The sequence below is a fragment of the Stigmatopora nigra genome, chromosome 2, assembly GCF_051989575.1.
Source record: "Stigmatopora nigra isolate UIUO_SnigA chromosome 2, RoL_Snig_1.1, whole genome shotgun sequence".
NCBI classification, from domain to species: domain Eukaryota; kingdom Metazoa; phylum Chordata; class Actinopteri; order Syngnathiformes; family Syngnathidae; genus Stigmatopora; species Stigmatopora nigra.
Window position 1 is genome coordinate 3,340,398 of NC_135509.1, and position 21,956 is coordinate 3,362,353.

General features: G+C 42.0%; 4 protein-coding genes across 5 annotated transcripts; 2 read left to right on the plus strand and 2 right to left on the minus strand.

The window, feature by feature from the left end:
- rbm25b (RNA binding motif protein 25b) lies at window positions 1–8,749 on the plus strand. The gene is made up of 17 exons (XM_077712082.1): window positions 1–167; window positions 608–712; window positions 865–1,070; window positions 1,185–1,242; window positions 1,372–1,532; window positions 1,613–1,795; window positions 1,874–1,957; window positions 4,285–4,556; window positions 4,640–4,757; window positions 4,815–4,904; window positions 5,054–5,127; window positions 6,044–6,194; window positions 6,368–6,815; window positions 6,910–7,196; window positions 7,270–7,368; window positions 7,444–7,491; window positions 8,516–8,749. The coding sequence occupies exons 2-17, from the start codon at window positions 634–636 to the stop codon at window positions 8,606–8,608; spliced, it is 2,451 nt and encodes an 816-aa protein (XP_077568208.1). The 5' UTR covers window positions 1–167; window positions 608–633; the 3' UTR covers window positions 8,609–8,749.
- Window positions 8,750–8,790: 41 nt separating this feature from the next.
- On the minus strand, window positions 8,791–10,964 carry eif2s1b (eukaryotic translation initiation factor 2, subunit 1 alpha b). The gene is made up of 8 exons (XM_077712086.1): window positions 10,777–10,964; window positions 10,092–10,334; window positions 9,943–10,022; window positions 9,724–9,875; window positions 9,504–9,610; window positions 9,341–9,438; window positions 9,126–9,269; window positions 8,791–9,026 (listed from the first exon to the last, which is right to left on the minus strand). The coding sequence occupies exons 2-8, from the start codon at window positions 10,330–10,332 to the stop codon at window positions 8,901–8,903; spliced, it is 948 nt and encodes a 315-aa protein (XP_077568212.1). The 5' UTR covers window positions 10,333–10,334; window positions 10,777–10,964; the 3' UTR covers window positions 8,791–8,900.
- atp6v1d (ATPase H+ transporting V1 subunit D) lies at window positions 10,912–12,982 on the plus strand. Its single transcript, XM_077712087.1, has 8 exons — window positions 10,912–11,128; window positions 11,522–11,639; window positions 11,703–11,782; window positions 11,851–11,963; window positions 12,055–12,158; window positions 12,260–12,326; window positions 12,399–12,477; window positions 12,542–12,982. The coding sequence occupies exons 1-8, from the start codon at window positions 10,956–10,958 to the stop codon at window positions 12,684–12,686; spliced, it is 879 nt and encodes a 292-aa protein (XP_077568213.1). The 5' UTR covers window positions 10,912–10,955; the 3' UTR covers window positions 12,687–12,982.
- A 45-nt stretch (window positions 12,983–13,027) lies between these two features.
- Window positions 13,028–21,637, minus strand: pals1b (protein associated with LIN7 1, MAGUK p55 family member b). Of its 2 annotated transcripts, none has more exons than XM_077712085.1 (14): window positions 21,523–21,637; window positions 19,240–19,702; window positions 18,624–18,832; window positions 16,845–16,922; window positions 16,628–16,747; window positions 16,229–16,390; window positions 16,077–16,154; window positions 15,802–15,985; window positions 15,119–15,199; window positions 14,991–15,062; window positions 14,134–14,295; window positions 13,868–14,070; window positions 13,684–13,794; window positions 13,028–13,595 (listed from the first exon to the last, which is right to left on the minus strand). In XM_077712085.1, exons 2-14 carry the CDS (start codon window positions 19,565–19,567, stop codon window positions 13,419–13,421), a joined length of 1,965 nt encoding a protein of 654 aa, XP_077568211.1. In that variant the 5' UTR covers window positions 19,568–19,702; window positions 21,523–21,637; the 3' UTR covers window positions 13,028–13,418. The 2 variants fall into 2 exon arrangements, with proteins under 2 accessions (XP_077568211.1, XP_077568210.1); XM_077712084.1 differs by having other exon boundaries at window positions 13,029–13,595; window positions 21,404–21,629.
- Window positions 21,638–21,956: the final 319 nt, after the last annotated feature.

The following is a 21,956-nucleotide window of genomic DNA, read 5'->3' on the forward strand; positions in this document are numbered from 1 at the left end:
AGTCTAACCACGCGCATCTTCGACTGCCTTTCAAAGCAGCTTGCCCTCGCGTAATGGCGTGCCAGGCTTCGCTCTTTAGCTAACCAAACTACAGTCTTTTAGGGAGTTTGCGTTTAGAAAAAACAGTTTTCACTGTTTTGATCCTTTCACATAAAAGCTACTCCTGGGTATGTATACTTAAGTTATTTAGATTGCGCGATTTTCCACCCCAACCATTTTACCTTTCTTAACTAACTAACTAGCTTAGCGCATTTTTAACCATGCCGGGTAATGTTGCGCGGTTCATGGTCGCTTATGCTTTTTGATTGGCGTCATCGTTGTATTTCTTCCTGCTGCATTTATAAATACGTATTTTAAAAGCGACTAAGTATGTTTTCCTGCAGACAATGGACGCTGACTCGGATCTTGTTGTTTATTTCCTTAGCTTTGTTAGCAGATGAAATGATTTGTGAATGAATGTACGTACATCATAAGGTTAAAGTTACAGGTTGCAACAGGCGAGTTGCTTTTTCCTTTTTGTGAAGCAAATATCGATTTCATGGTAGCAATCAATTAAGATAATTAATATATTTTGAGTCCTTGATAAGTTTCCCTTATTTTCCAACAGGTAGCTTGCTTCGATTTGAACCCACGATGTCCTTTCCCCCACATTTGAACCGGCCACTGTTGCCTCCTCCTGGGATGCCCCCCCAGTATGCTGGTTTCCCTCCAGGTAACATAGGTTTAAACGTTTTCAATACTTGACCCATTTCTAGTATGGCTGAACCGCCCATCAAAATCTCAGTTGTCAAGGAAAACCTGACTGGCAAAATGATCAATGTTTTCAAAATGATTCCTACACTAATATTGTATACATTTTTACAGGAGCACCAATGATCCCAGTACACATGGGCATCATGACTCAAAGCCCAGTAATAGTGTCCTCTATGCCGGTGGTCAGCAAACCTCCAGTCCACAGAAAGGATATTTATCTGCGAATGAAAGATGAAGAAGCTGGGCCCACCACCACAGTGTTCGTAGGCAATATTTCCGAAAAAGCCTCGGACATGCTTATCCGACAGCTACTTGCAGTAAGGGAGATGATTTTACTAGCTTCTGCATTCTTAAAATTGTCATTACAAATGGTACATACATTATTGGCATGGTCACATATTTCAGACTATTTTTTTTGTGCCTCATTACAGAAATGTGGAATAGTGCTGAGCTGGAAACGAGTTCAGGGAGCTTCAGGCAAGCTACAAGGTAAACAAAAGGAATTAATTTTTTCCAAAGTGTCAATCTTTGATCCTAAAATGTTGTGTCCAATTTTAAAATGAATACTGCATGAGTCAGATGGCCTTAACTAATGTATTCAAATGGATAAATTGACAGCATTTGGGTTTTGCGAGTACAAGGAACCAGATTCTACACTACGTGCATTGCGGTTGCTTCACGAGCTGCACATTGGTGACAAAAGTCTTCTAGTGAGAGTGGATCCAAAAACTGAAGCACAACTAGATGAGTGGAAGGCTAAGAAAAAGAGTGCTAATGGGGTAAGACTTATTTTGTATTCCAAGTTTAATCTTTAATTTAAAATGTGTGCTTTAGAGTTCACTTGTGCTTTTATCTCCAGAAAATAGTCTCTGACAACGGAGACGATCAAGAGGAGGTTCTTGACGAGGAGACCAAAAAGAAAGACCAAATCGTCCAAGGTGCTATCGATGGATTGATGCGGGAATATGCTGACGAGCTCAGCGCGCCTTCACAGGACGAAGATGCCCTGCGACGAAAGAGAAAAAAGGATAAAAAAGATGAGGTGCGTGCATTTTGTAGACTTTTATTTATTTTTTAATCATGCAAAGTGAATAATCAATTTATGACTTAATCCCTGCAGGATGACTTGAACGCAATGGATATGGAGGATGACAAGAGAGACCTGATTACCCGAGAGATTAGTAAATTTCGAGACACTCACAAGGTAAAAACCCCTTTTCTGGCTCTGCTAATTTACATTACAGGTTTTTGGACAGCAGCTGATCACGTAGTTCACTCCTGTAGCTTTTGCACACTGAGCCACAGTTGACACATTTTTGACTATCATTCAAACAGCCCTGTGAATTGGATGTCATTAAAACACACTGCTTCACACTTATTGCAAAACAAAGAATTGTAGATTATTTATGCATTTATCACCCACATGCAAACACACAAACAATGCATGGAGACGATGTAAAGTTACTTAAAAGCTAATCTATTCATTAAACCCCACCATTATGATAGTGATCATATGGTGACTAAAGCAAGATGAATCTCAGAGCTTTGGAAAAAGTTGCGCGGATAGGATGTAAGTATGAGCTTTCTTTTATTTCCTACCTAAACTGGGTGCCCCCCTCTTGGGGATTTGCACAGCGGCAACTGCACTGCACTTTGGCCCGTTTGACCAGCAGCATTTTGCACCTATTTTTTGGCGCCCCCGAGGCCGGAGAGTGCGTGAACCTGTGCGACTCTTCTTTAAACTGTTTTTTTTTTTATGATAGTGATGATTGTTTAAAGGCAGTAACTGTGGCCGTAGTCCCAAATATGATGCATAAATAAGTATGGGGTAATAAGAGAGGGGGGCGTCCTCTCCACAGCAGTACAATGATCTGAAGACTTTGGAGGTATGTGTTTCTGCATGTGGTGATGTTTTGAGGTGGCGTCTCCATATTTGAAAAATAATAATTGTTGTTGTTATTGTCTTTCAGTGCCTGGCTCACTCTGCCGTAGTCTTAATGCTATTATACCGAGCATGCACACAATAAGTGTTCTGATATTTATTCCTAATATTTATAAAACATAAACAACATCTCAGTTACCCCTATGCCTTTTTTGGGAGCTGTGATTTATTTATTTTCACAGTAGAATAGAAACTGGGTATTTTTTTAATACTGTTGTGTATATATAGACATAGTATCAATGGTGTTAAATTACTTAAGTGCCAAAAGTACTGGATTGAGGTAAGAGTAGGTGTTTTCATTTGTGCAAATAATTTTTTAATAGTTTTTTTTATTCTATAGCCGTATTCATGTTAAAGGAAAAAGGAAATGGCCACAAAACAAAAATGCCACTTGGTACCAATAATGGTTTGCCTTCAAATGGGCTCATTGGTGCTTGTGATGCATAATTTGAGTGGCAAATCTATTATTTTTATTTATTTTATATTAAATTATAGTCGGAAAAAAACGACCAACTAATCTAATTTTAGATGGTTATAATTTTTTTAAGTCATCATGAGCCACAGGTTAAACCTACCAGACAATTAAGGTAAGCTATTCAGTTGGTTAAGGCAATAGTTTATATAGAGCTGCACTTAACCTAAGAAATATTATTTTTTTTATAGAATAAACAAATCAAGCAATTAACTCCAAGTTATGTTCATAGCAGAGTGGTCATATTTGAGTAGTACTTTTTTACATTTAGGATTGTTCCTGTATTTTTTCTAGGTAAGTACTGTAGTGTAGCAACTGTCAACTGGTATCACTCAATAAGAAATACTTATCAACCGTAACTCCTTTGTTATACTAGCTTAGTACTGCATTAGCCCCAAGGCTTGGTCAGTTTGTTCATTTTATCAAACAATACCTCCATCAAAAGCCTTGTGTTTAATGCCACTAACGGCAGAGTTGATTCATACGTATGTGTGTGTTTGGGCGTGTGTGTGCTTTGGGTCGCCAAGAGCCGCTGTGACTTCAGGCAAGGGGTAAGACAGTTTCTCCAATACTTTTCAATGTATCTGTGCCAAAGAATGTTCCAAAATGTACTTATTGAAATTTGAAAGGTTGTCTGTTGATGATGCTGAAGCCAAAACCAATCCCATAACGTGTTTCCCTTGTATACCATGTGACCTGCTTTCCTCCCAGGCCTAACTTAAAAGCCTTGTAGGGGCAGCGAAGGGCTGAGTCCATAGTTCATCACCTGTAAGTCCCAAACAACTAGTTCAAGCAAAGACTGACGTCTGTTCTTTGTTTTTGTACATTTTTTTTAATCTCGTGCTGATGGAGGCACATCGACCCAAAACAAAATAGTCTTAATTTACCTTTTTGATTCCTTGTCGTTTCTCGTATTGTGTTTCCAGTGACATCTATGCTAATCTTGGCTCTTTATAGTAAAAGCGAGGATTGGTAGCCATTTTGGCTCGACGAGTACGAGCGTAGGAAAGCCACTCGTCCTTTGTCACAATCTGGAAACGGCTAAAGCAAGTTGAGTGCCAACGCTCGTATCGATCCGTGCCCGTCTTCTGAAAAATGTTGTGCTTTGCCCTGACAGAAAAGGGAGGAGGAGAAGGACAAGTTGGAGAAGGAGCGACAGGAGTTTGAGCGGGAGAAGCGAGAGCGGGAAAAAGAACGGGAGCGTGAGAGAGAGAAGCGGGACCGGGACAAGGAGAAGGAACGCGAGAAGGAGCGAGAGAGGGAACGGGATCGAGAGCGAGAAAGAGAACGAGAAAGGGAGAGGGACAAAGACCGGGAGCGCAGGACCAGAGAGCGAGAATGGGAGAGGGACAGGAGTCGAGATAAGAGTGCTGTTCGCAGTCGCTCCAGGTAACAAGAAAAGTCACAATTGGTGAATTCTTATTTTAAAACTTTTGTACATACCCTAACAATGTTTCTCTTTTTTTTTGTAGGGAGCCGAGTCGGGATCGAGAACGAGAAAGGAAACGAGATCAAGAAGATGAAGACGAGGTCCATGAACGCAGAAGACTGGAACGCAAACTCCGGGACAAAGAAGCGGCCTATCAGGAGGTAGGAATGGACGCTGGAGTTAAAGCGGTCAACATCTGATGTGGTTTTTGTCAACAGCGCCTGAAAAATTGGGAACTTCGAGAGAGGAAGAAAGCACGCGACTATTCCAAAGAAACCGAGAGGGATGATGAACGCCGACGAGAAATGGTAATGGCCCTTATCTTATAACCTAAAATTAGGCATTTTTCTTGGGACATTTAGAATGATGAAATGGGAATAAATTTAAAAATCACAACCTAAACCATTTAAATGCATGGCAATGACACCTGCATTATTTTTCATTTCATGTCTGTCAGATGAAGGAAGGCAAACGACTAAAAGAGTTCTTGGAAGACTACGATGACGATAGAGACGACCCCAAATATTACAGGTAGGAGAGCTTAAAGTCTTTCAGGTACATACTATGTGACATGTTACCAAAACTAATGGATCTTTTCCAACACAAACATTCATGCATTATTGTCAACACTTGTCTAATACATTCTTTTTTTTTTTGGAGTTGCAAACAACCTTAATAAAATGACCCGCAAAATATACAAATGTGCTGTCTGATGTTATTATGCATCCTTTTTTTAAATAACCATATTTATTGAAAATGTATCTGTTTATTGAAGTCACAATGTTTTTGATGGTACAATGTCATCATCAATGTAATTTCTGATAAATATTTCACCAGCTTCTCTCTTTCAGTTGCTGATGTGTAATTTTCTTCATTCTCAATTTTGGATGCTAAACAATGGCAACATGTACTTTCGAAAAGTCGAGACTACATGCATAATGACATCAGACAGCATTTGTGTATTTTGATGCTCAATTTGATGGTCAACTCTAAAAATGCATTTGTTAGACACTGGTGTTGACATTATGCATGAATGTTTGTGTTTTGAAAAGATCTATTTATTTTGTTATAAATAAAATTGTTGTCATGTGTAACATAGACAATGTAGGTGGTGTTTTGTACTTCCAAATCTATATTTTTTTATTTGATGTCTATTTGACAGAATTGTAAACATACTGTACATGCTTGCAGCAATCATGTATGCACATCATAATAAATGCATGACTTTGCATGTAAATTTCATGCATGCTTTTTAAAGCTGGGGAGGGTTACAGTTATGATTAGTCTAGTTTTTTTGCAATTTGCATATTTTTTTGGCTTGACTGCAATCAAAGACGCCATGGGCCAATATCTGTCTTTGGGGGCAGGCGTGCATAAAAAAAATGGGGAGAGGGGGAGAGCTGCAGCCATTGTTCTAAAAGTTGTCGTTGCTCGTCGCGGCCATTAGGGGCAGTGCACTGCAGAAGCGCCTCCGAGACCGAGAGAAGGAGGCGGAGGCCGACGAGCGTGACAGGAAGCGGGAGAAGGAGGAGCTGGAAAAAATCCGACAGAGGCTGCTGGACGAGGGACACCCAGACCCAGACGCAGAGCTGCGAAGGGTAAATGCAGCAGCCGCCGTCGCCACCGCCCGGTTCTGGAAATTGTGCGTGCGCGAGACAAAGAGGGATGCGCGTGCGTGCACGTACGTGTGGGTGTGCGTGAGCGTCGTCTCTGTGAAGGTCACGTCATCATTCCTTGTGCGTTTACCTCCGCGCCGTTGCCATTGGCCCAGATGGAGGAGGAAGAGGAGGAGCGAATGAGGCGGCCCCCCGTCATCCAAGAGCCCGAACCCGAAGAGCCGCGGGAACCGCGCCATAGGGCACACCCGCGGGAGCGCCGTGGAGAACGCCGCGACTACCGCGAGAACCACGCCATCTATCAGGAGAGACCCGAGCGACGGGTGCATCACGCTCGCTCGGAGGATGAAGAGGCGGAGGAGGGCGAAGAGGAATATGATGATTACGGACAGGATGAAGACTTGGATGTGAAACCCTGCCTCAAACCCACCATGCGGCCCATCACGGCGGCGCCATCCGTGTCGTCGGCCAGCGGCGACGCTTCGCCCGACGCGGGGGGAGATGAGTCGCCGTGTGGCATCATCATCCCCCATGAGAATTCGCCTCTCAACGCGCTGCCTCAGGATGAGAACCGACCCAAGATCGGACTCAGCCTCAAAATGGGTGCGTTTTTTTGTTCAAAATAAAGACAAATGTCGACTGATACTATCACTGTGCCGTTTCCTATTTTGGACTAGACACTATTTTTTTTATGCAGGTGCGGGTGGAAGTCCCAGTCAGGCCAATACGGGGGGGAACAAGAGAAAGAAGCTCCCTGTCGATAGCGTCTTTGGCAAATTCGAGGAGGAGGAGGCAGATGAGCAACCGCGAAAAAGGAAACTTGTGCCGCTAGACTACGACGAGGAGAAGGGACTCGGTTCGGATGGCGCCAAAGGGCCAAATTCGGAGGAGAAGCGTAAACACATTAAAAGTCTCATCGAAAAGATCCCCACGGCCAAACCTGACCTTTTCTCTTATCCTTTGGACTGGTCCATGGTGGACACGGTAAGCGTTCGCTCCGTGTATTTTTCTCGCCGTGGCAAGGGTGGAAGTTAACGGCTCTCTCACTCTTCCTCAGACGTTGATGGAACGCCGCGTGCGACCGTGGATCAATAAAAAGATCATTGAGTATATTGGAGAAGAGGAACCAACTCTAGTGGACTTTGTCTGCTCCAAGGTACTATTATTATTATTATTATAATTACTGTGCTGGTTATGCACTTCACTTACCATTACTATTGTATCTTCTCAGGTAATGGCTCATGGGACCCCGCAAGGCATTCTGGATGACGTTGCAATGGTGAGTGTTACACTGTACATTCTACACTGTCCACTATTCTCTGACCACTACCAGCTTTTTACCCACTCACTGCCCATTGCCCGTCCACTCTCTGCTTAATACTAATATTAATACTTATACCAATTCTAATACTCACACTTATACTCATACTTATACTCATACTATGCTTATACTAATACTTATACTAATACTTATATGTATTCTTGTACTTGTAGTACTGCGAGTATTTGAACTACTACATAGTACTTCAAAATACTACAAGTACTTAAAATACTTCAAGTACTTAAAATACTTCAAGTACTTAAAATACTTCAAGTACTTCAAAATACTTCAAGTTCTTCAAAATACTACAAAATACTTCAAGTACCTCAAAATACTTCAAGTACTTCAAATTACTACAAAATACTCCAAGTACTACAAAATACTTCAAGTACTACAAAATACTTCAAGTACTTCAAAATACTTAAAGTACTTCAAAATACTTAAAGTACTTCAAAATACTTCAAGTACATCAAAATACTTCAAGTACTTCAAAATGCTTCAAGTACTTCAAAATACTTCAAGTACTGAGAGGCACTTGCAGTACTGCGAGGCACTTGCAGCACTTGCAGTACTGCAAAGCACTTGCAGTACTGCAAAGCACTTGCAGCACTGCAAAGCACTTGCAGTACTGCGAGGCACTTGCAGTACTGCAAAGCACTTGCAGTACTGCAAAGCAATTGCAGCACTGCATAGCACTTGCAGTACTGCACAGCACTTGCAGCACTTGCAGTACTGCAAAGCACTTGCAGCACTTGGGGTACTGCAAAGCACTTGGGGTACTGCAAAGCACTTGGGGTACTGCAAAGCACTAGCGGTATTGCAAAGCACTAGCGGTACTGCAATGCACTTGCGGTACTGCAAAGCACTTGCACTCAATTTTAGGTTTTGAAATAGTTCTAAGTTTTTAATTTTTTTTTAGAAGTACTTTCTGGGGGTTTAGCGTTTTTAAAAATTAAACCTGGTGTTTTATCCTATTTTTTAGGTTCTTGATGAAGAAGCTGAAGTCTTCATTGTCAAAATGTGGCGGTTGCTGATCTACGAAACTGAAGCTAAGAAGATTGGACTAGTTAAATAAACCTTTTTAAAGTAGTAACTTGTTCTTACCTGCTGCTTGGTTGTAAATAGTCAATGATAAACATTCAAATACATTGGGCATAAGAGTTTATTTCAATTTTACATCCTGTTGAACATTACAATAAAAATGCTTTGATAAGAAGTTACTTGTCATGACTGTCAATAAAGTAGCTGGAATCCAAGTTAAGAGCAACAACTTTATTGTGCCAAAGTTGGTTAAACATTCCTAAAAAAAAATACAGAAGTTTTTGTGGCCAAGTTTTTAACTTCACAGCAGAATACTGTTTGCTCTCCTAGTCTTCAGCTTTGGCCTCCATCTCTTCAGCATCATCATCACCATCTACTTCAGCATTTTCCCTTTCCAGCCGCTCAAGTTGCCGAGCCAGTTCTGTTTCATCAGTGTCTGTCACCACTTTGGGCTGAAGAGAAGAGTAAGGACCATTAAAAATAAGGTAAATTTGACCCAAAAAGTTGTATGATTGAATATAATCTGTTTTTTTAAATATGCAACAACTCACTTCCATCTGAATGTTAAAGACACCTCTCTTTTCTTCAATTTTTTCCTTGATAGCTGCCATGGCCTGATTGAGGACGGAGAGTCCCTCCGTGCGCTCCAGAGTGGTGGTGGTCATCACATAGCGAGGTGGAGCGATTAAGTTGATCTGGAGGGATGAAATGGAATGGTGATAAATCCAAGTGTAAACACAACTGGAAAAGACATGTATGAGTGTACCTTAATGGGCATGACTTCCGTAGAGCAGCTCAACCCAGCCCTCAGCGCTTCTTTCACGGCATCGATGCCCTCATAGCCGTAACATGCCACTTCAATGTCTGCGGTGGAGAAGAAAGGAGAGATGAATTGGTGTTCTTCCCTACCCTCTCATCGCCATGCATACCTGCACGGATCTTGACGGCTTGCGGAGTGAGTCGCCTGTTGATGTTGTCAATGAGAACTGATCGCTCTTCTTCCGTCAGGTCCAGGTCACCCAGGATGGAAGGATCACTAACAATACAAATCACATTAGATTTATCATGATGCACACATCATATCATTGCTGCCAATGTCATGTAAAGGCTCAGTCATTTTAAAAAAGAAAACCATGACGATGCACTCACGATACGGCTTGCTTGAAGACGTCGTAGGCGCCGTAACCCGGCCGCTTGTACCTCTCGTCGAAAACCCAAGCCGTGCGCTGGTACAGACTTTCCAGTTGCTCGTCTTTGCTGTACTCCAGCACTTCAGCAACATGGCGGAGGATGCTGTACACCTGTCATAACATGGATCAGAGTTACTCTTTCTGAAGAAAGTCAGTCTCCCTTCTCAGTGGCACTCACTGTTTTAGATTTGGTGAATTTATCTTCACACTTGATGGCCTCCTCGGGTGAAACTCTCCTTTTTGACAGGTCGATGTATCCTGAGGGGGGAACAATGAGTGAAGCCCTTTGGCATGGGAGATCGGGAAAATTCTGGAAAGGGGTGTTACCTTTCTCTTTGTCCACCCGGATGACAACCACGCACTCATTGCGCCCGATGCGGATGAGCTTATTGATGGAGCGAATACGCCGACGTGACAGCTCGCTGAGGAGGATCATGCCCTCGATGTTGTTGTACTCCAGTAGGCTGACGTAGGCGCCCATCTCGGCGATGGACCTCACGTTCACCATGACCACATCTTCCACCTCTGGGAAGCGGTGCTGGTAGAATCGACAGCTGAGCCCCGGCATGGCTGTTAAAGAAAAGAAAAAACAATCAAAACACAAGTGAAACTATCATTGAGAAGAAAAGCTTAACCATTGATGTCCTGGACACACGATGCTGATTTTTTTGTAGTTTTTGTAGTTTTTTGCTACGAAAGGAAATCTGAAGGTCGTTGACTCCATTCGCACTTTTTGTCGTCCGATATGATGCAACAGCATCAGTTTGTACAATCGGTCGATCTGTTGCACAGATCGACAAGACAAACTCTCATAAACGATTTGAAATGAGTCCCAATCCACGGAACATAGAGATGACGCCATATCCACATAGAACAAAAAGAGTTCAGTGTATGCTTAGCTCAGGCTAGTAGCATTGCTAACTCGTAGCCGGCTCCATCGTCCCATGCGGCGCATGCTAGTTAGCACGACTAAACGAACAGCACAAAGTCCATTTTGTTCGTTTAAGCATACCTGTGTCATGCACTTGGATGAAAGCGGCCTTAGATGTGCTTCACCGGGAGTTTGAATGCCCGATCGTTACGTCTGGGTGTGCGCCCTAGGGTCAGGATATAAGCAGCGTAATTGAGTCAATTCTCGGTTGGGCTAATTTTTGACCCGGAAACTATCGTGGCGGGTGTCTCCCATCGTGCATGCGTCGTGGTTCACGTGACCAGAAGTCAGCTGATCCGCTCGGTCTGAAGACATCTCACATCAACCTCTGCACGAAAACCTGCGTTTTTATTGGAAATTGGGTCAAAAATAACCATCCAAAAGCCGACAAGATGTCTGGGAAGGACAGGATTGATGTATTCCCATCCAGAATGTGAGTGTTTTGATTGCGTCCTGAGCTAAGGCTATTTAGCATTGCGTCAATAATATCAATATTGAGGATATGTGCTTCTGTTTTTGCATGGACGTGTTTTGCATTAACTCCACCACTGGGATTTAATGACATGCGATTTTGACATATCTTTCGTTCAGAATGAAAAAAGAGGAAGACTCATAGCTGTCATGTGACATTTTGTAAAATGACCGTGTGTTAATCTGGGCAAAAATAGTCTATAGCTATCTGTATGGAACAAACTGCTGATTATTGCTTATTATTATTGTGAAGGTGGTTTGGAATCGAGCTCTGTAGTCAAAGATGGGGGAAAACTACATTCCTCATTTAATCATAAGATAAACCAACATGATTTTGAAATGTTTATTTCTGCAGGGCTCAGACCATCATGAAGGCTCGTATGAAAGGAGCCCAGACTGGCCGCAACCTCCTCAAGAAGAAGTCGGACGCTCTCTCCATGCGATTCCGTCAGATCCTTCGCAAGATTATCGAGGTCGGTCCAATAGAAACTGTCATAGAGCAATAGTACTAACAGTATTGCTCCTTTCCTCCATAGACGAAGACCAAAATGGGAGAGGTTATGAGAGAGGCAGCCTTCTCCTTGGCAGAGGCCAAATTTGCAGCTGGTGACTTCAGGTAAGAGTATTGACCTTAAATGACTGGATGTTGGGCGCCATTAACCCACATGCATATTGCACCCATAGCACCACTGTCATTCAGAACGTCAACAAAGCCCAGGTGAAGGTGCGTGCCAAAAAGGACAATGTTGCAGGCGTGACTCTCCCTGTTTTCGAGCATTACCAAGAAGGCGGAGACAGTAAGTCAAGATTTTCCAATCTGTCCCTATAAAACAGGGAAAAATCATCCCCATCCACATTACATTTTACTTACCTATTTGTTATGGTCAGGCTATGAGCTAACTGGATTGGCTAGGGGAGGAGAGCAGCTCTCCAGATTGAAGAGGAACTACGCCAGAGCCGTTGAGCTGCTAGTGGAGTTGGCTTCCCTGCAGGTAGGTGGTGCTCTCTAAAAACAAAATAATTCCACTGCTGATTCAGTCAAAAGACTAATGCTCACCCATTTGCAATCTTAATTTTTACTCTTCATCTCCAGACGTCTTTTGTGACTCTGGATGAGGCCATCAAGATCACCAATCGCCGCGTCAATGCAATTGAGCATGGTAAGCTTGAGCTATTTTAACATTTGATCTTCAAAATTGTATGCCAACCCCTCTAATCTTCACCTTTTCCAGTTATCATCCCACGGATTGACCGCACTTTGACTTACATCATAACAGAGTTGGATGAGAGGGAACGAGAAGAGTTCTATAGGCAAGTGTCTTCTTTATTAGTTCTCCACATCAATGGTTACCTCACATTTTTTTGCTCATCTCAGGCTGAAGAAGATCCAGGAGAAGAAAAAGCAGCTGAGAGAGCGGACCGAGAAGGAGATTGCCGCCCGTTTGGCCAAGTTGGGCCCCATCGCGGAGCCCTCCAACATGTTGACCGAAGAAACGGATGAAGATATGCTCTTTGAGTAAAACTAAAGTAATCCCTACACTTATTTATTGTCAAAGTCTTCTCCAGAAGGTAATTGTCTTGTGATTTGTTCTTTTGCGGCAGTACTGGAAACTATTCTTTGTACAGAACTAACAGTGAAGTCAAAATAGGTGTACATTAAGAATATATACTTAAAAGTAATTGATCCATAAATGCTGTATATCTTTAGATGGTTGTGCTAGTCAAGTGTGTTGAGTGTCATTACCTCGTTTCAAAAATGTTTACTATTGATCCCCACTGGTGATGTCATCAAATAAAACGTGGAATCTATTGAAAAGTTGGCATTTTGTCAATCTCAAAGAAGACAGTTGCATATTTCCAGTGTGAATTTAGACAGTGAAGCGAGTATTTTTTGCTGTATGACATTTTTAATCATAACCAATCATTGCAAACAATAGAATTTGTTGGGAGGCGTTTTGACAGAGCACACACACAAAGAAATAACACTGATTCCGGTAGGAAGAAGTCGATTTGGTCCTCACGTTGTATACAATTAAGGAGTAAAATGTTTACAAGATTTTCCTAAAAAAAAAAAAAAATCTGTATTTACAGTTATAAATATTTCCAATGTGTCTATGGCTAACGTGGGGGGAGAATGATAGACAAATGCACAGAAAAGAACTGTAAGAAACCTGAGTTCATCTGGGAGGAAAAAAAAAAACAATGAAGAAATGTGCAAAAGTAACATCTGCCTTGCTTTCAGTCTGAGAAGTTCAACAGAGCCAGGAGGTGGGCACCCACTGAGGTTCCGTATCAAGCTTCTCGATGAGCTTACGCAGTTCGTAGAAAGCCTCACTCGGCTCTGAGTTCACGACGGTGGCGTCGAAAACGTGGCCAAAGTCCTGCTCCATCTCGCGGGCCTTCTCGGTTACCTCCTTCAGGTCCTCTGGCTGTTAAGGTAATGACATATTTTTAAACAATAATGACCACTGAGGTCAATTTGTCATCATTTGAACCACTTAAATAGTAAAAATAGACCTTGGGTGCTTTTCCCTCAGTAGCCAGCAAGGTGCGCAGTCGTTCTTGAGAAGGAGGAGCTATGAAGATGACGAAAGGCTTAAGGTTGGATGACCTTAGGACCTTCAACGACTGGAAAGACACATTTGGGTGAGGATGTTTTTCTTCATTTTACAGTATTTTAGTTTATAGTAGTCTATCATACCCTGGTGTGCAGAGAGAGCAAACAAATACGTCCAGAGTTGACCACGTGTCGCACTGAGTCCGTGCTGGTTCCATACAGGTTCTTCTCGTATTCCCCGGATTCGATAAACTTCCCCGCCGACAGGTCAGCCTCGAAGCCTTGCCGGCTGACAAAGTGGTACTCGCGACCGTTTCGTTCGTGTATCCTGGGGCTTCTTGTGGTGTCTGGAAAGGCCAGAGTTGATGTCAATAGCTGAATTTTCGGAGTAGTACTTTGGGGGAACTCACGTGGGACGGCGACTGCGAACTTGTCCGGTTCCAGGGAGAGAAGCCTGCGACGGAGTTCATCGTGGCCGCTGTTTGAGGGGGCGATCAGGGCGATGGGGCGTTTGCGGTTGGCGGGTTGGTGGTAGAGGGACATCTCCTCGTAGGTTAGGACGTCTTCGCATTCTGGGGAGACATAGTCAAATCTTTTAATACTACTTATATGAATATATTTATATATTTGTGAATAATTGCAGTGATTTTATTGACAAAGTACAATCAGATAAACCAAATCTAATATAAGAGAACCATTTATCTGCACAATTTGCCAATTACTAAATACTACTACAAAACTATGGCTTAAAGTGTAACCTTAAATAACAAAGTGTTGCATAGCCAAATGTCCAACAATAAAGTACAACGTGAGCAGAATACACAACTTTAAAAAAAACATCTGGCTCAATCTTTTTCAATTCCACTCAACCATGTCAAAGTATTCCTTAGAGCGCCACGACTTGACTATACTTAAAAAGTGCGCAGCTAAGATTTACAGATTTGAACTAAGGCCCATTGTTATTGCCTTTTTCAGTGCAAGTTTGGCCTCAAATCCATTTTATAGACCACAGGAGGGCAAACATAGCACACAACTTCACATGATAAGCATGTCTTGTCTATTTGTTTGTAGCAAAGTGTCCATCCAAGCCGTTTAGGCCCCTGCTGGGCACCTGCCGATGCCTCCTCTGATCCCGTCTGGGAAGGGGGGAACTAATCCCAGCCTAGTAAAGGCCAGGTCACGTCGGTTGTACACTGACAAAAGCTCGTACACCCAGAACAAAGTGATTAAAGACACTTTCCTTTTTTTGTTGTTATTTTTTTCTTACCTGTGCTTTTGCTGACAGGCGATGTGCTTTTCTTCTTCAGTTTCTTGTTCTTCTTTACATACCAACGTCTGCCTGAAAAGCAAAACAAGGTTATTTGTGATTGGAATACGTCGACGTGATCTTCTTACCTTGTTGTTGTTGTTGTTGTTCACTACTCCTGTCTGGCGTTGTTCGCTTCAACGTCTCTCGCTGTTGTTGGAAGCATCTCCCTGATAAAAAAAACAAAATAAAATAGCATCCTTGCTATGATGATGAAGATTTGATCCCTTTCAAAAAACATGGGAAAGTACATTGACACACTTAGTGTGTTTTTAAATGATTTTTAAACTGCAAGTATATGAATTATATACCCATCTCTAGGAAGAAGTGTCATGTTTTCATCTGCTATCTTAACAAATTGGCGTACTTTCCATTTCCACTGCTTAACCTCCTTTTCCAACGGGCGCAATCTGAGGTCAAAGAGTAATCTCAAATAATTCTTAGGCGTTGCGTCTAATCTGTTGGTTTCACCAGATGGGACGGCCTTTTCTCTAGTCTCAGGATGGCTTGGATAGTGTTAACATGGTAGTCTGCCCACATGTATTATTTGGATTTTCATACCACTGGTTTGATGTGGCGTGTAGTACTTCTCTTTAATTTGTTACAGTCTGGCTGAATCCTAATAACATTACTGCGATAAAAATAGTCTGAATCACATTCAATTCCCAATTTAAAAAATATTAAGACCCTAATTCAAGTCCTATTGTCTCTCATTTTAAGCAAAAACCAATTTTTGCTACATAATTCTGAATTTCTCCCCCATAATCCCCACCTGGAATGAGTCCAGCAAGTAACTGGTTTTCCTCATCACCATCCCTGTAGGCCTGCCACCAGTTAGGGTCATCCTGGCTGATGACATGGAGAATATCCCCCTTCTGGAAAGACAAGCCAAGTTCCCTACACGGCACAAAAGGGTCATCCGAGGGGTCGTAGTCGAAATAAGCTCGCACGTGCATCTGCAAACAAGGTGGGAAGCTTTGTTTATATGGTCTTTGGATCACATTGGTGCGTGCAGACGGGCCAAACCGGTCCATATTAGAGACTTACCACAGTCTGTCTGTGTTGGGCAGGTTTAATCTGAGAGCTCGGGATGAGGAGGAAAGTCAAAGTGCCGTGCATTTGTTGCTGACGCACCAGAAAAGAGAATATTGATTCACTTTTGTGCTTGTCAATACCCAATGGACTAAATAGTTTCTCACCAGCAAGTCATGGACTTCATTGACATGCTTTCCGCGAACGGAAAAGCCGTTGATCTCCAAGATCTCGTCGCCTTCGTTGAGGAGGCCGCTTCGTTCGGCGCTTCCGCCTTTCACTACTCGACTCACCACCACGCTGTCCATGTCGTTACGTACAGTGGCACCCTGGTGAAAAAGCCATCACTTAAAAGTCTGAAATTTACTCCAAAATTGACAGGGCGCTTTATAATCCAGTGTGCTAGATATATGGAGAAAAAAAATGAAGATGTGTCATCCATTGAGGAAAATATAGTACTTAACCATTTTTTTATGGCTCGTGCGACTTATAGTCCAAATAATACAGTACTATTGCGTACTTGCAACTTTGACCTTTTAAATGCGGAACTTGATTTAAAGTCTCACCAGTGGCGTGTCACGGGTTTTATGCAGCCGCACCATTTTCACAGTTTCTCCAAAATACTGGATCACATTGTCTTCTGATATTTCTTGAACGGCTAAACTGTCATGGGCCTGCATCAGCGCCTGGAAATAACGAACCATGAGTCAGGAAGCATTCTTGCAATGATATGAGAATGAATGTCAGTCATAATGGGAGATGAACAAGCAAAAATCAGCTGACCTGGAGATGAGGATTGGTTAGCAGGGCCCTGAGTTCCAAGCCTTCCCTTTGTTGGCTGGACTGGAGGATCTTTTGGACCTAGATAAGATTCATAACATGTACATGAACCTATAAGGTTCTCACACATTGTGTTTAAATCTCAATGTAATTTTACACATCAGCAAATTCTTCCTGCCATAAAATATTGTTAACAATTTAATAGTTTTGTTCCTATGTTAAAGAGACATTTAAGCATTTCCACTGTTTCTATTCTCATCATTCAACCTCTCAGTCACAAGATTCTCCATTTGAATCCTTTAGTTACAGCACATCACTCAATGAGTAGATGCATTTCTTCCAATGAAAAATGCCTCCACACATACATGGAATTATTCCAACTAAAAAGACATCAGTCAATGGAATTTACCGCCTGATTGGATGATGTCGACTATACGTACAATATATGTCAAATACAGGATCTGGAACATATTTTGACATGTCGTAAGCAGTTTACTGTGTCCCTTTCCACTAGTGACGCACATCTTCCCCTGGCCCGTGTTGCCGCTCCGTCAACTGCACTACGGTAAGCTGCTGGAGTTTCTTTTTCTGTCCCTCTCCCCACTCCACCGTGTCAGATTAGTTGATCCAATAGGAACGTCTAACGCGGGCCGGCCACGGCTATTAGGCATTGTTAAAGCGCTTCGGGATTCGTGGCCGGCGTGTGAGATCACAGCGGTTTACTGTACGCGGCGAGGCCGAGGCGTTGCTACGTCTGAGTGCAAATTAGATCCGCTCAATGGGGTTGTCTCAAGGCAAGACTGGAATAGCCGCAGTGCCGCTCGATGCCCTTTCAATGAACTTTGCATGCCTTGGTGCAGCTTGTTTCTGCTACGTTGGTTGGTCTCGCCAGGGGAGTCCATGCCAATCCCAGAGGAAGGCCCTTTTTAACCAAATAGTAGCAAAACTTGGTACAATTCATGACCCTGGTTTTGTGTGACAGGGAACAAGACGAGCTCAACAGTGTCGGGACATAAGTCAATTACTGCTGCTTTGCTTTAGGCCGACTGACTTGTTTGCCCTGAAGACGTTACCTGTACTCCTTGCAAACAGTGGGTACACTTAAAGGTTGCCCTAATACTTGCACATAATGAATAAATCATAACTTCATTCATAAACTATATGAGTTACAGGTACACCCTGTGCATTGGGAGTATTTTTGAAATGTTACATTTCTTAGGGACCAATACAAATGTTGTTTATTATTATTATTATAACTACTACTAATCATTCTTATCTGTACTAATTATGATTATTTGTACTTATTATTATTTGTACTTATTATTATTATTATTTGTACTTATTATTATTAGCATTTGTACTTATTAGTATTTGTACTTAGTAGTATTTGTACTTAGTAGTATTTGTACTTATTCGTATTTGTACTTATTAGTATTTGTACTTATTCGTATTTGTACTTATTCGTATTTGTACTTATTCGTATTTGTACTTATTAGTAGTATTTGTACTTAGTAGTATTTGTACATAGTAGTATTTGTACTTAGTAGTATTTGTACTTATTAGTAGTATTTGTACTTATTAGTAGTATTTGTACTTAGTAGTATTTGTACTTAGTAGTATTTGTACTTATTATTAGTATTTGTACGTATTAGTAGTATTTGTACCTATTAGTAGTATTTCTACTTATTAGTAGTATTTCTACTTATTAGTAGTTTTGTACTTATTAGTAGTTTTGTACTTATTTTAGTTGATAGCGTTAATAGAGTAGACCACGAGGGTTACCTCCAGACAGAGATCTTCCGCTTGCACAGTGAGGGGCGATGTGGGGTTGACTCGGTTCATCTTTTGGGAGACAACAGTGTAGATGCTGTATGCACACTTGAAGTCGTCATTTGCCAGCAGTTGGAGTAGCAGCTCTGCATCCTCTTGGCTTGGAGTGTCAGTCAAGCTTTGCTGCACCCACTTTACAGCCTGCAGCAGGTCCTCCAACTCTGTCGATAGAGACATACCAAAAACCTTGTTGGAGATTTAGGCTAATCATATTTCATTATTTCATATTGGAAATGTACCTCCATTAAAACTAGCACTACTACTGCTGACTATTTATTATTGAATGACTTTTTACACCATGTAGCTGATTTGCATTTAATGGTTTAAACTAGCAATTTAGTCTTTTTAAGATTGAAATGGAATCAAAGGTCATGCTTCCAACAAAGCATCCAAACACAAATTTACGATTCCTATAAAAAATACCACCCACTTCCACGCCTGCCCTCTACACAACCTCCTCAAGAGTCTTTGTTTAGAGTCCTTTTGTCTTTGGTTATCTCTCCCAATAGCTCCCAACTTCGCTTTTCACCCCCCTTTAAGGACCCCCTATCTAACCCAGTCAACTCACCAGCAAGTGGGGCCTGGGAAAGCTCATCTTTGGCGGTTTTCTCCCTCCCCTCAAAGGTAGGATTGTCCAGGCCCACTTTAGGGTTCTGTGCCAACTTCTTGAGCCTCAACGAAGCATTGGGGTCGATGTCGTGCTTCCCCCGACCATCTTCTTCTCTCTTCTTCCTCAGCTCCTCCTGGTAGTGCTGAATTCTCTCCATCTGGGCGCTGCAGTGCACGGGCTTGACCAGGCAGCTCTCATCGCCGGGACAGTCCACCGCCCGCTCCCTGTGGTTGGCGACCTGGCCGGAGCCCTCTTGCACGTAACCGTTCATGTGGGATGTTATCATCACTTCCCTTAAGCATGCGGTCCAGGCCTACTCAGTCCTGGCTGAGCTCTGCTTGGATGTTAGGAGGAACTGGAGAACCACCTCTCACTAGGAGCCATTTTACTCCAATAGGGGACGTAGTTTTGAAGAGTCATCCTGATTTAGATACAAAGAGAAGCAGTATAAATACACAGATGAAATAATAATAATACTGAAGCATTTTTTGGGGGGGTTGACAAGAATAACAGTCATTTTGAATAGCATATGACCTGATTACAGACTGAAAAATGGCCAAAAATAACAAAAAACTAGAGTAAATGTGAGATACTGTGCTGATTTCCCATGGTTGACCTTTCCTCTGACCTTCTTGCACTAATCTCAACGTGGAAAGCGACAACCTCAGTCACCTGAAAATCCCTCGTCCTGGCCTATGGATGACGTCCCTTGGCATCCCATTAAAATGCACCCCCGAAAATCATTTTATGCATAATTTTTACCTAAAAATATCTCGAACCGCAATCCTCAGATACGTTGGACCCCATTTAGTTCATCATAGGAATATATTTGCTCTATTTATGGGCGTGTCTAGAAGAAAAGTCTCAGTTTTAATGGTGGTGTTCAATAACCATTAATATCACAGACCCCTGGTGGCCCTCCCCCTTTCTTGGTGATCTGCCTGAGCTAATTACAATTGGCAGGCCTAGCTAGCACCCCCCCTGCCACGGCTCTTGCTGGAAGCTCTGGAAGCATTTATCTCCGTTTAGACTGGCGGCTGACAAACAGCGTAGACTTGGAGAGGGCCATCTGTCACCGCAGCCTTAATTAATCCTCCAATATCTCAGCAGGCTGAGGTACCTGAATAGGACAGTGATATATGCACAAACTGTATTGGATGAAATGAGGTGAGGTTATTAAATTTGTACTGGTCACATGACTGAATGGAATATAAAAAAAGAAAAATGGGGAGGAAAAAAAAAAGGGATGCATCCCTTGAGCAAGAAATCACTCCAATGATATTTTGTGCTCAAAATAAGTATTTTGTAATAGCAAAAATATATATCATGTGGTTTGGGATCTTTGTTTACCTTTTCTGGGGCTGCAAAATTGCAGAATTTCAGAATATATGATTGCCCAAATTATTCAGGATTAAATAAATACATCAAAATATATATGTATATATACTTGAGGTGGACTTTTTTGTACTCCAGAGGAAATTATCAGGGTTATATAGTCATTGATCATTAACTAAGGTGCACATTTTGATCTTCATGAGGTACAGTAACATGGTTTCCCCACGTTTTTTTCTCCATATGTTCATAAAAACATGATTGTGGATCCTTTTGAAAAGCCCACACAATTCTTTTAAGTTTGTTATGGTTTCTGATTTAGTTTGATTCATTGTATTATTCTGCCATGATTTCCATATATGATTGTAACAGTGTAACAGAGAAACTGTAACCTTCTACAAGTGATGAAAAGTGACTCAGATGAAACTTGTTTGTTACCCTAACGTCTAAATCTGCCCTTTAATATATTTTCCATCAATGCAATCTTTTATTCTGTCTCTCTTTGAGTGAGAATATGATATAAATGAGTAACTACAGCGCCTATGTCGATGCTGCTTTGCAAAGAGATTAGTTTAAATAGCCTTCACGTGTAACTATTTAGCGATTACCAAGAAGTAAAACGACCCGATCTGACTAAATAGTCATTGGAATGATGTAAAATCAAGTCATTTCTACTCAGAAAGCTCCTATTTGTGATGTTTAAATGGCAGTGATTAGCTTAGTGTGGCGGTACCGCTAACTCTCAAGTCAACTACGTAGCCTTGTCCAGTCTGCGGCGGAGTTTACTCACCACTCCAATGTCTGTGAATACGGCTTAAGAAAAGCCTGTTGCTCCCTGCGCTCTTTTTACCCTCTTTTTAACAGGAAAAAGGCAAAGATCGCGGTGCGATGTCAGAAGAAAAGCATCACCTTGTCTCTCTCGGGGAGTCAGTAGTCCACGTCCGGCTCGTAGTGAGAGTTGCGTCGTCCCAAGACTTATGAAACCATTGAAGACGTTCACGAGGTGTTTTCATGCGGTCTCCCTTGGCAACAACAAGGTGACACAGCGACACCTGACGGTGAGACAAGATCGTACACTGTAAAGGTTGCCCTTTGGGACAATAGGATGGATTGGGATGGAGCCAAATGGGGACTTTTTTTTGCTTTTCTTTGCCCTCAGCATCGGGTGATGATTGCTATGCTCACCAAGTAACATTTAAATGTCTAGAAGTAAAAAACAAACAGTAAAGTACATGTCATCACAATGTTCACAATGTGCAATACTGTATTTTTAAAGGATTAAACTCCAACCAAAAAGTATTTACAGCTCCCTCACTAACTAATGCACGTTATGATGAAAACAA